Genomic DNA, 13956 nt, shown 5'->3' with positions numbered 1-13956 from the left:
TTCAGCGGACTGTCTAATTTTTGGAATTTCAGAATTGGCATCCCAGCTCGATGTCAAGGTTTGACTCACTGTCTCAATTAATTAGATATGATCTAACGCGTACAATGAATTGCTATACTACATTTAACTTTAATGTGAATATTGACACTTGAGCTTATTGTGGTGCTTATATATATATATATATATATATATATATATATATATATATGTAGGAGACAATCGGGCGTAATTTGGAAAGAATACACGGAATTTGAAGCCAAAACAGGAATTTTTTGAGGATTTATAAAATGGCGTCCAAAAGGGCGCAAGGCACCAACTAAAACGCCAAAGGCAGCAGTACACAAAGTGCAGGAAATTTGGGCGAGCCCCGAATCGGCAAAGGCAGCAGCACAAATTCTTCAGCGCCACAGCTATAGAAAACGGCGAACAATATCATAATCAAAGGAAAGAACATTTAACTCCCCAACTAGTGATTGCATCATTCATATTGAAAAGGAGTATTGTCGAAAAAGATTCAATAGATTGGAGAAAAAATAAAGCAAAAATGAAACAACCTATTTACTAATGTTTGATGTAAATTACACTTAGAAGACTTTCAATAAAGAAAAGGAACAAAATTATCAAGGAAAAGGACAGTAGAAAGGATTCTCATTTGAAAGTAGAGAGCCTAGGGAGTTTGTCACGCAAATAGTACAATCTTGCCCGCCTGACTTTCCGGTGCTTAACTACTTTGAGTTCCTTGATATTTGGTGAATACCTGTCATGAAAACCAAAAAGGAGAATGATATAATAAGTTCCTGTTTTCTTGACTATGTAAGCATAAAAGTTATGCTGTGACACTATATTCTTGACTATGTAAGCATAAAAAGAATACTAGACGGCGAGTTGACCCCCATCCATACTCAGTAGAAAATCTAACATGCCATTTGCACACATTACTTATTTATATATGCTACATTTTGACAGAAGAAACTTGTTCTTCCTTTTATCTGTAATTCTGATGATAGAAATTCAACATAAAAGTATGGATGCCTCAAAGGCACGTCAAGATTACATTTCTAGATGATACTCCAAATTCAAGTCATGTCTCCAAGCTTGAAAAGGAGACGAGAACAAAGATATCCAATATAAGAACAACTCAACAAAGGAAATATGACTAATAAGGTTGATTTCAAGGTTTTCTATTCCTGAGATTTTCACTTTTAAGTTAAATCGCATATGTAATCCCCAAACTTTTAGCAAGTTCTGCTTTTGTTTCCTAAATAACTTAGTGTCTATGTCAGTAACTCAAAATGGTTCTCCCACTACTTTCCAATTTCTTTTACGCGGACCCCTGTGGCAGCCATGATTATAATCACCCAAGGGCAAGATGAAAACCAGAAAGGTCTTACATGGAAAGGTGATTTAAATCAAATAGGAAATAGAAATGATCCATAGAAGTATAAGACCACATTTTCCCCATATTTCCACAAAGGTGAGACGCCATTCATCATTTTTTACTCTATCATACCATCAGAAACTAGCATGTCTGACTAATGAAGAGAAAGTGAGCAGTGAACTACAAAAGGCATATTTGTCGTTAGGTGACCTTCAGGACGACGAAGATTTGCCCAGTCCAGATTTTGCAGTCCATTTAGTCAATTTGGTAATTATTCATTTCAAGAATAGCCAGAATCTAAAGGATAAAGAGATTCTTGGGAGTGTGAGGAAAGAAATGTGTTGACCCTGAATAGCTTTCTAAGGATGCTAATAGTTCAAATATATGAAGGTGATTGATAGATGGTAATTCATTTCTGTGCGGACTTTGACGAGTAGAAGATTTTGATGGCATGAAAGAGAGACACAAAATGACAAATCAGAGTTCCCTAAAGTGACCACAAGTCATTCAAGCTCTCTAAATTATTTCCATGTTTTTTGTGTCTACTTTTGCTGCCACTGCCTAGATTTCCCTAAAGTGACCACAAGTCATTCTGACTGTCCAACCCAAGTTATTGTATCAATCGTGTGTGTTGCCACGTCTCATATACCCCCTTTTATACATGCCGATAGTGGCTGACACAGTTATCGGGAATGAAAAGTTTAACAGAGGTTGGCCAAGTAAGCATACAAACCTTTAATAGAATAGGGTAAGGGATTCAAATAATTGTTTGTAACATTTTAAAGCTAATGTTGCTAAGTTTCAAACACATATCAAAAACAAGCAGACAGTTTGCAACCACTTTGCTGGTTGACTACGAGTCTATGAGAAATTGCAAATGTCACTCGGAGCTGCAAGCATATCCTACCTTAATAGTACCATATCATATACCTGTACCCCGTTTTTTGTTTAAAACATTCATGGAGCATGATGCTAATGCAGCTAAAAGTGACAGCCAACAAGCTACTATACAAGTATCCACAGCGGAAACCATAAAACAAATTTGCAAAGTCACCACATTAAAGCACAGAAAGTAAGACTTACACTGGGAACACTATTTCAACTCCAATGCCAGCAATGATCCTCCGAATGCGAATTGTGGTGTGAATACCAGCATTTTGTTTTGAAATGACTATACCTTTATAAATAGACAACCTCCTCCTATTCTCTGGGACTTCCTACAAGTTCATACACATCCTTCCAAATTATACTTTTGAAAGTCTCCTAACTCTACCTCAAACCAATTTTTTTAATTTTTAAAAAACGATAAACATACAGATACTTACCAATTTGATCTCAACAACATCACCAGTCCTAATGTCTGGTATAGGCCTTACAGCATCTGACGCCTCAATTGCTTGCTTATTCAATATCTACTCCAACAATAATGCAACATTCATCAAATTAGCTTAATATTAAGTTTCCCAAACCTCAGTATATACATTTTCACGCCAAACTCAACAACTTTACACAATTCAAACAAGAGTCAATTAATCAATTAGAAAAATAGAAAAGAGTGGTGTTTAAACAAAATACCCCCATTATATCTCCAAGCTTAGCTCTCGGCTTAAACGGTGGCCTTTCTTCAGTTGCAACTGCTGTTTCTGCTATGGCAACTTCCTCAGTCTCAGCAGCAGCTTCTGGTTCCCCTTGAGAATCAGCTTCAGCTTCAGCTCTAACAACAAAAGAACGACTTTCCCATTTTGAACTTAGCCCCATTGAATTGTGTGAAAACAATGACAAATTCAACTGAGAGGGTCTACGACAAACACAGGCTGAAAAAGCTAGCTTCTTAGGTTTACATGTTGTGGGGTTTCTTGGAACTACAAATAATGCCTGTAAAATTCAATAAAATCATAAATTTTTAACACGAAAATGCAAGAATCTTGATAATAAGGAAAATAAAGAAGGGTTGCAGACCTGAGGGAAAACAACGGAACCCATTTTCTGGTATGATAAGTGAGGTAATTTAGGGTTCTTTTTGTTAATGTTAAGAAGTGAAGGAGGTAGAATTCATGGAAATGGAGAAGATGTGTTACAGTAGTGAATGGTGAAAAGGGGAAGGAAGAACGCCTTATCCTATTAACGATGTTATCTGCAGAAATGTCTCTGTCTTTGCGTTTTGCTTATCTGGGTATTCGGGTCTTCGGATATTTCCTCAAGCCTAGTAGAAATGACATCGGGTAGCCACTCTAAAGGTCTTCTATTTAGAAATTGACCAATGTATTCTGAATTTCAATTGTTTTAGTTTAACTTTTTGGGATATAAATATTCTGAGTTATACTAAAATTAAGATTTTTAGTTCAAAATTTCACAAAAAATAAGCACCGGCTATTTATATAAAGATGCTTGTTTGAAGAATTAACCCAAATAGCCGCCCACCCAACCACTTAAACTAGAAATAGCAGGTGAAAGTATAATATATACATAACTTATGTATTATATATGTATAGTTGTATATAATCAATGTACACTCTATATATATGGCTAAGAAAAATAATAATAAATATGACCGGCTATCTGTGTAAAGATCCCCTAGTTGTTTGTGCACTCTTAAGGCTTTGGCGGCCCACCTCTTTATGTCTTGTGCAACTGGGCCTTTATTTTAGCTTCTGGCCCGTGATAGCACCCACGAAGGCCATATTGTCATGTATGATTTTTGGTTGAATCATTCCTTTTGCCACTATATTCAGCTATCAGTTCTTCATGATTTCTAAACAGACTTGGTTAGCGCACGACAACAAGCCCAAAATGTTGGACAGCAGATAACCAAAACTTTCAGGAAAATAGCACGGTTTAGTCAGTTTTCGGACTGGTCATTCAAAAATAGCCAACGTTTACCAAATCAATGAAAAATAGCCACTATTTTGCTGCAGCAGAGACCGGTCCAGCATAATATACTAGAGTTCGGTGCACCTGTGTATGAACTCCAGCATATTATGCTGGACCGGTATACTTTGCTGGCTCCAGTATAATATACTGGAGACTGGAGCACCGGTGCTCCAAACTCCAGTATATTATGCTGGACCGGTATACTTGCTGGAACTCCAGTATATTATGCTGGAGTTCTAGTGTACTTATGTTGGAATTCCATCATATGATGCTGGAGTTCCAGCATACTTATCTTGGAACTCCAGTATAATATGCTGGAGTTCAAGTATACTTATGCTGGAACTCCAGCATAATATGCTGGCGTATTTTCTGGGTTTTAAACAGTGTTTTCGCTCAGATTTATCTTTACATAAAAAGTGGCTAAATATCGATTACTTTTGAAACTGAGCTATTTTTGAACGACCAGTTGTAAATCTGGCTATTTTTGAATTTCACCCCAACATCTAGGAAAGAATCCTCTTTGTCCACCGAGGGTGTAATATTCTTCAAAAGAACTAGCTTGACAGTATGATAAATATTGAAAATTTGACTTTCTAAAGTTTTCACACGCATCAATTTGCTAATAATAAAAAATAATTGATTTATAAAGAAAATGTTCCTAATTGTGCATCCATATCAATGAGACTAACCAAGTATTCTATAATTAAAAGAGTATATTCATCAATGTAGTAACCTAGTAGTTTATCCTGGCTTTTTATTTGCAGTCTGTAGGCCGTGCTATAGCAAATGAGAAGCTTTCTGACTCAATTCGTTGTGATATAGCTAGCCCTTTTAGGTATTTGAATATTCCTTAATTGGTCGGGTCAATTTATTTTATTGCTTCTACGAACATAATAGCTAAATAATCACATAACGTGTTATATGACAATATTTTATAATTGGTCGGTTTTTCATAATTTTCTCCTTCCTTCTAATAACTCAATCTTATTTCGCAATCGACAACTCTTCACCAACTAAAGTGATGATGAGTCAAAGAACACCATGCATTGATGGTTGCTGAGGCTCCGTATTGACTAATATTTTAAACATCTTTTTTCTTTTGCATGCAGACTTTCGCTGAACTCTATTGCGATAATCATCCAATAGCAAATATTTAAATTAGACAGTATACTGAGATTATAAAATGCTTGTTTATTAGTTTAATCACTTTTATATGTATTAAAAGTTGTCATTCTAGCCAACTAGCTTTTTTATTCGTATAGATATGCATGAACAGATCGATTGAGTCACTACTAGAAATCCGGAAAAAAGCGACCACGAAAAGCGACCAAAGTTGGTCGCTTATCGACCAAAAAGCGATCAAACACGCCTGGTCCATATTAAGCTGGTCCCTTTACCTTAGGGACCAAATATTCCGGGTAAAGAAAGTAGCGACCAACTTTGGTCGCTACAATATTTTAATATTATAATTTTTACGACCAAAGTTGGTCTCTTTATGTAAATTACGTTTTTTTTTTTTATTATTAATCATAAAATAGCGACCAACTTTGGTCTGTAAAAAAAATATTATATTTTAAAATCTGGAAAATATTATGTTTTTCTATGATTTTCTATTGAGTCGTTTCCATCCTTCAAAATCCAACCCAACTCACCTGGTTGTCATATCCGACAGGCGCTGCGCCATGGCATTTTAATATTATATACAATTCTGTGGTTTTTGTTGGATTTGTAATTAATAACAAAAGAGGTGTGAAAGGAAAATGGTGGGAAAAAAAATGGAGGGAAGTGAAATTTTAAATTAGTTCACTTTATTAATGCACTTTGTCCCTCATTGGAAGAAGGAAAGAAAATCCTTGTGTATATATAGAGAAGCTCATCTTCTAGCTCTTAAAGAGTTAAGAAGAAGTGGTGCCTCGCGCAGTTGTCGTCGTCGCTCGCTCGGCTTCGGCTTCGGATTTTGATTGATTGATAATTTTTTTGACCAAATTTATTTTCTTTTTCCATCATTTAACATTTTCTTTTCTAAATATTTTTCGTGTTGGAAGATATCGGAATCATTTTCGCTGAATAGACACCTTATCATTGAACAGGCACCTGTGCACCTGTTGGGACTCAACCTTGCTGGCTATAAATAGAGAGGCTTAGCCTCATTTGCCACCACCGAAAAAATCTGAAATCTCTCCCCTCAAACAAAACAAACTTTAGCTGCTACATCTTCCAATCATACAGAGATAATAGCTATTCATGAAGCTAGTCGAGAATGTGTATGGCTGAGATCAGTGACTCAACATATTCAACAATTGTGTGGTCTTTCTTTAAAAACGAAGATTCCAACGATATTGTATGAAGACAATGCTGCTTGCATAGCTCAACTTAAAGGAGGATATATCAAAGGAGACAGAACAAAGCACATTTCACCAAAGTTCTTTTTCACACACGATCTTCAGCAAAATGGTGAGATAGATGTTCAACAAATCCGTTCAAGTGACAATCTAGCAGATTTATTCACTAAGGCATTGCCAACATCAATATTTGAGAAGCTGAGACATAAGATTGGAATGCGTCGTCTCCGAGATATCAAATAAAGCTTTCGTCAGGGGGAGTATAATACGCGTTGTACTCTTTTTCCCTTAACCAAGGTTTTGTCCCAAGTGGGTTTTCTTGGTAAGGTTTTTAATGAGGCAGCACTCAATGCGTACTACAAGATATGTGTACTCTTTTTCCTTCACTAGGCTTTTTCCCACTGGGTTTTCCTAGTAAGGTTTTAACGAGACACATTATCTTTTAGATGGACATCCAAGGGGGAGTGTTATGAATATGTTAGAGTGGATGTCCATTGAATACTCCTAGACATCCCTATTCCATGAACCATTTGAGTTCATGTACTTAGTTAATTCATCACTTAATATTTGTAACCTTTAGGTGTATTCTTGTAACCTTTCATGTATCATATATCCTATAAATAGGGTATTCTTTATCCTATGAAGAACACACAAGAAACACACTTGAATAAGATAACTTCTACATTCTCCTCCTATACATCTTGTCTCTATTACTATATTGTTCTATTTTGCTCTCATTTCTTAACCCTAAATATCTTTATTCTCTTAATATTCTCTCCAAGATTTTTACATGATCTTTTTATAGTTTTATTCAGGAAAAATAGATCTAATTTCTTGTTTGGTCTGACTTCTGAGTTATAAATACCACTAAGCTTTTAATACAATATAAAGAAGAAAAATGTTTCTTCTTTCTTTTTAAAGAAAGAAAGCTTTAGGAACAAGATACTAAGTAGTAGGAAGCTTTTAAGGGGGGAAAATAGGAAAAATAACATAAAAGTACTTGTGCTTTTCAATATCTTTCCAACTTATTTGAAAAGGATAATAAAATGATAGACTCTACAGTCTCATTAAGACTTGCACAATCTAAACTATCTGAGGAAACCTATAACATTTGTATCCAGAATTAATTAATTAAAGAAAAAAAAATCAGAAAATCATATACTAATAAAAATTAAAAAGAAAAGAAAAGTGGAAAAAGTTTCAAACCACAAGCTGGACCCAACGTGCCACACTTGGCACCCCTTGGTTTACTGCAAATACCATGTAATACCCCGGCGGCGCCACCCTCCCATCCGGCGGAGCCGTACATCCGATCCTATATTTTCCGGCAATATCAGGAATAGCACTCGTTACTCTCAATTTCACAAGCCTTTGCCCTTGCGAAAACGAATGTGTAGAAAACGGAGCACTCGCAAAATTCACCTCCACTATCCCAACCACCGGCAGCTCCACCGTCACCGCCACCGCAAACACCTCACCGTACTTCACCTTTTCCGGCGACTCCACCAAAACCGGTCGAATATTCGCTTTATCAGCCGCTAAATACTCCGGAGAAAATGCTTCAATCCGTAACTCCGTCGGAAATTCAGTAGCAAATTTGTAAAAGAAATGCGGGTTACTTCCGGCGAGCAAAATTCTACCATCCGGCAGTAAATTTGCCGTTGAGTGATACATTCTTGGGACTGTTCCCGGTGTCAAAGTCATAAAACGAAGTCCTAAAGGTTCACTTGGCCTATACAAAACAGGATTCAAACATGGTTTTGATGCCATTTCAAAACCTTGAGTTCCAGCTTGAGCTCCATTTATAATAAGAATATCACCAGTTGGTAACATTACCATATCACCCATAATTCTAGCAAAAGGCATATCTTCCATTTCCCAAACTGGGTTTTCTCCAGTTGCTTCAATTCGACCACAGCTCCCATGAGCAGGAGTGTCACTACTCCTTTGTAAATACGCTCCGAATTCAGCTCCACCGCAAATTACAATTATAGCAGAGGAATAATCCTCTGCTAACGCTAACATTGCTGACGATCCAGCTGATGGGTAATTTCTTGGTCCACCCTCTAGTATTGGATAATCTTTTACAACTTTATTTGTATTATAATCGTACATTACAGCTTTATTGTTAGCGAAAATGAAGAGATGTCCGTTGGGTAATAAATGAACATAAGGATAAAGATTATCATGTTGAGTGTCTTCAGCTTGAGTTAAGAAAGGGAATTCAAAAGCTCCTTCTTTTCTCGGTGGGAAAAATTCAACACTATTAGCAGCACGGCCACCGACAATTATGATTTCACCGTTTGGTAGTATTTGATTAGTTGCATACCATCTGCCTTGTGAAAGTTGAGTATCTTGAAGTTCTTCCCAATCGCAGAGAGAGGTTGAAGGTTCACAAGGTGTGAATTTTCGGAATTTGCGGAAGCCGTCGAGGTCTCCGCCGGTGTGAAGCAGGGTGCCGTCGGGGAGGAATTGGCCGGAGGAGCACCACGTGTCGGTGAGGATCATGAGAGGACGTATTGAGTTTGTTTGTAAATCGAGTAGAACAGAGTGAGCGTAACAGTCTTTTTTCAAAATGGGGTCGTTGGGGTCCACGCGGCAGCGATGAGGAGGGAGGAGTTTACGGGAAGGACCTATGTCGGTGCGGTCGAGGAGGACGACGGTGTTGAAATGGGTAACGGCGGTGTGCATGGAGGCAATTCCGGCGTCGGCGACGAGGAGTTCCCACGTGCCGGGAAGGTCGGCACGTGAGGACATAGTAACAAAGTGGATAAGGAAGATGAAGAGGAATAGAAGTTTCGGAGTCGTCATAGGTGCAGTGAGTTGTGATCAGTGTGAGAAGGAAGAGTTTGGTGTCAAATAATACAGAGAGCTTGTGAAAAGGACAAGAAGAAAGAAGGATTAGTTAGGGAACAGAAAAATATGTAACGGACAAAAATGATATCGTATACTGTGAAGTGTGCGGATCAATGAGTGATATGAGCAGTAGACTTGCCAAAAATAAAAAGTACGAGTATATGTAACGGGGCTTGTAAATAGCTGCGTAAATTGGACGATTACAGGCAGGATATTGGTCACTATAATATCGTGAGTATTAACTTTAGGTGCGTATACCCGTAAAATTATATAATTGACTTTATAACGTGATTTATAGACACGTAAATTAATTTAATCGAAAAAAATAAAATAAATAAGAATAGAGTCAAAATTATAAAAAAAATTCAAGGCTGGTTGTATAATGAGCCTCTCCGAAAATAATAATATGAATAATGTTAAAAACAAAAGAAAGCAAGTAATTTTATAATATGAGAGCATATTATAGCCTTTGAGCATAGATGATTTATTGTCCCTTACAATGGATATTAATTCTCTTATTTATAGCTCTATTTAGGAAGACAAGATCCATAAATCAAGCTCCTCTTGAATAAGGAATAAAACCGCCATTGATGGCTGCATAACCATTGGCTATTATTCTTTGTAACGGTTGTTACATGTGTCACCTCGTAATTCATCCACCTATCGCTAACCAATTTAACCCTTTACAGGGTTGATGTAGGAACCTCTATTGCATCTCTTCTCTATATTGTTGTGATTTTTGCATGTTTGCTTGGAGCCGAGAGAATATCGGAAACAACCTCTCTATCTGCACAAAGTAAGGGTAAGGTTGCGTACTCATTACCCTCCTCATAAACTTCAAATTCTATATCCGCTTCTATAATATATATATATATATACATATATATATATATATATATATATATATATATTTTATCTATTTATTTTTACTTTTATATCCATATGTTTCACATATAAATAAAGGAGAATAATTGACAGTAGAAGAAAGGGGAATTTTGCTTTCACATTCTAAGAACTCTAGAGGAAACCATGGAATGCAGCATGTGGTTATATTATGCAATGTTTGGCCAAAAAAGAAAAGGATATGAGGTAAAGGAATGGCCACCATTCAATGGAGTAAAGCTGAGAGTGGAAATTACTGTTTTAATAGTGTATGGGCCGCCATGTGAAGAAAATGATTCGTTTACCTTATTAACCATTTCTAACTTTTGGCTTTTATGACTTCAATAATATCTCAATTTCTACTTTCTTTGAACTATAAAAGTTCTCTAGGCTTGATGTTTGACATCATTGATTGTTTATTAAATTGGATTTCCAGAAAATGTTCTTTCATCTTTAAGTAGAAGAGAATGATCCTTGATAAGCTAGAATGTGATTCTAGCTGTTGATTGTATTCCAATTCTACTACGGCGAAAAGCTTTAGCAGTTGCTTTTCCCTATTTGGTATGCATAATACTCTAAGGGGTCGTTTGGCAGGAGGTAGCCGAAAAATAATGCAAGTATTAGCTCTATGCATTACTAATACTTTGTTTGGTACATTTTTTCAACTTGTGTATAACTAATACTTGTATTAGTTATAAATCATACTTCGCATTATCCTATGCATAAGTAATGCATAGAAAATCATGGCATTAGTAATACCAAGGCTTTAATGCATGCATTAGCATGGTTAAAGACAAAATTGTCTGTAAAGTCCCTTAAAGCTAGAGAATATGGAGGACATTTTTGCAAGCAACTATTTTTCTTAAAAATTATGCAATGCATTTGTTACAACCCATATTCACGTACGTTAGTTCATGCCATAAGGTAGTCGACGTAAATCTAAGAAGCGATTATCTTTGAAATGATAAGAAGTTAATCCTGTTGATCTTTAATGATACAAGAGTGTATAAGGGTGATTAACAAGTATTAGAAGTTAAACGAATCAAGGATGTTGTAACTCGTATTCTTGGGTAAACCTAGGGGTGCTTAATATTCTCAAGAGGTCGTAATTTAAGGTATTTGAATCATATAATATCCGTATCATAGTCTTGAAGTTAAACGAGTTATGAAACAAAAGTCGACAAGAGTTGTCGCAACTTAGGTTCATAGTTTTACTTAAACATTAGGTCAAATGTTACTAAGCTTTTCTCCAAATTTACTTAGAATTATGGAGTGATCTACCCACCAAATTGAAGATCTATGAGTCTAGTTTTCAACGCATTAAACCGTTTGTCGATACGATCTCGGAGTAGGGAGATATTCGCGTTTTCGCGAGACTGCGCCAAGCACCTCTCTATGGGGCCCACTTAGGCGGTTTAAGACATTTGGATATATATATATATATATATATATGATGCCTCCAACCCGTTTTAAGTCATTTGTTTCACTATATTCAGACCTTAGAACCCTAGAAACACCATCTCAAGGTTCTCTCAAGATTCAAGACTCAAACAAAGGGCAAACAACACAAATCAAGTGTCGAGAATCCCGTGGCGCTAGTAAGTTTCTTGTTATTCTTGTTGTTGCTCATTTCTGTGTTGTTCCAGCTCGTGTGGGAGGTTGTTTTAAGGGGTTTATGTTCTGTAAATACTCCCTCAAGTTCTTAATATCAACCCTAGGTGATTTCAAGCCTTCTAAAGTGATTCTAGTGCCGAAAAACCCTAATTGATTGCTAGTTTTGCTTCTTTGTTCTTGTGGCAGCATTGGAGGGATATTTTGTGGAGAATTAAGGTAAAATAAGAGTATTTCTTTCTGTTTAAAGGTAAGGAACCTCTTAGTCTACATGTATTTAAGATTATCCAAGTTGCGGCTAAGTCATTGAAGATAGAACTTGTGAACTATATATCGAAAGGCTTAGTAGTAATGTTATCGGTTGGTGGACTGTTTTAGGAGGCTCAATATGATTAACATTGATGTTGTTTGGGCTGTTTGGTGATTGTTTTCACTTGTGAGAAGTCATATAAATAGGGGAGGTGCTGTCCGTTTCATCGTAAAATAGGTTGTGGTCGGTACATAATAGTTACGACGCTTAGACGTTAACGATAGTGTCATTTCTCCTATTGTAGACTAAGGAGTCGTGACATTTGCATAGCTTGAGGTTGGGCAGTATATACAAGGTATGTGAGGCTATCCCTTTCCTTCTTTTGCACGACTCCGATTGTACATAATGTAATGAACGAGCTTCCAAAGATACTCTACTCTTAGAAGCTAGCAGTACTTACATTGCTTCCCTTTTATGGAACGATTGATGTTGATGTTGCTTCTCTTATTCTTATGTTATCAATGTTGTTGGTACTTCCTGATTCTTATAAGGTTCATGGTGAAGAGTTAGTTCTAATAATGTGTATAGAGGATACCGACCTTACGTCACTCCGAAAGGTTTAGAACGTGATTCCATGAGTCGAGCATGCATTATATATATGTATCTATTTTATTCTACCGAGCCGCACTATAGTCGGCCGGGTACGGCACCTATTGTGCAACCACTATCAGTTGGGTTTTACCGAGCTTCACGTGGCCGGGTACGATTCTACCGAGCCTTATGATGGCCGAGTACGTTTTTACCGAGCCTATTACGGCCGGGTACGATATCATGATGATGATGCCCACAGAGGCGTATGTTTTAAAAGTTTATGTATATATACATATGTATCATGCACTTCATGTCAGTAGCCCTCAGAGGTACCCAGATGTTACATGTTGTATATTCTCTATCCCTACTTACATTACTGTTCGTACTTATGGTTCCCTGCCTTACATACTCAGTACTTTATTCGTACTGACGTCCTTTTATTTGTGGACGCTGCATGTCTTGCTGCAGGTCTTGATAGATAGGCAGACGCAGCTCCCCCACCACAGTAGGTTGTCCAGTTCAGCGGTGATTTGCGAGATCCCTTCTTCGGACTTGCCGCGGTCTTGGTATGCATTTTTGTTATAGATATTATGGGTATGTCGGGGCCCTGTTCCGACAATGTTGCAGCACTTATGTTCCTTTAGAGGCTCATAGACAGGTGTCGGCTTATGCATAGTTTGGTATGCCTTGTCGGATGATTTTTGTTGTATAGTCTTTCATGGAAGCGTGGTAGCTACTAACTTATATGTAGTTTCTTGGTAGTCTTGTTATCCCATGTTATGCATGTTCATTCCATTATCTTTCATTTTTTAGTGTTCATAATCCATATCTACCACTTATATTGATCTCGTCGGCTCTTAAAGATAATAAGAAGATTAGATAAAATGTATGTTGGTGCTCGGCAAGTATGGCCCGGGTACTAGTCATGATCCTCCAGTTTGGGTCGTGACAAACTTGGTATCAGAGCAAGTGTGTCCTAGGGGTTGTTTATGAGCCGTGTCTAGTAGAGTCTTGATTATGGATGTGTAGCGCGCCACATTTATAATCAGGAGGCTACATGACTTCTAGGGTTGTTACCTTTTTCCTGAATCTAGATCGTGCGTAAAGTTGAGTCGTAAGTGTTCGTCTCTAATATTCACCTTGTTTTCTTTCAGTGATGCCTTTGACTAGGAAGC

General features: G+C 37.0%; 2 protein-coding genes across 2 annotated transcripts; both read right to left on the bottom strand.

The window, feature by feature from the left end:
* LOC109231282 (50S ribosomal protein L19, chloroplastic-like) lies at positions 454–3577 on the bottom strand. Its single transcript, XM_019396896.1, has 5 exons — positions 3338–3577; positions 2954–3253; positions 2704–2790; positions 2462–2595; positions 454–757 (listed from the first exon to the last, which is right to left on the bottom strand). Exons 1-5 carry the CDS (start codon positions 3359–3361, stop codon positions 649–651), a joined length of 654 nt encoding a protein of 217 aa, XP_019252441.1. The 5' UTR covers positions 3362–3577; the 3' UTR covers positions 454–648.
* LOC109231281 (aldehyde oxidase GLOX) lies at positions 7578–9615 on the bottom strand. Its single transcript, XM_019396895.1, has one exon. It carries the CDS (start codon positions 9400–9402, stop codon positions 7792–7794), a length of 1611 nt encoding a protein of 536 aa, XP_019252440.1. The 5' UTR covers positions 9403–9615; the 3' UTR covers positions 7578–7791.

Source organism: Nicotiana attenuata, chromosome 8 (genome assembly GCF_001879085.1).
Source record: "Nicotiana attenuata strain UT chromosome 8, NIATTr2, whole genome shotgun sequence".
Taxonomy (NCBI): Eukaryota; Viridiplantae; Streptophyta; class Magnoliopsida; order Solanales; family Solanaceae; genus Nicotiana; species Nicotiana attenuata.
The sequence above is the reverse complement of the archived record's forward strand: the minus strand, read 5'-3'. Positions and strand labels throughout refer to the sequence as shown.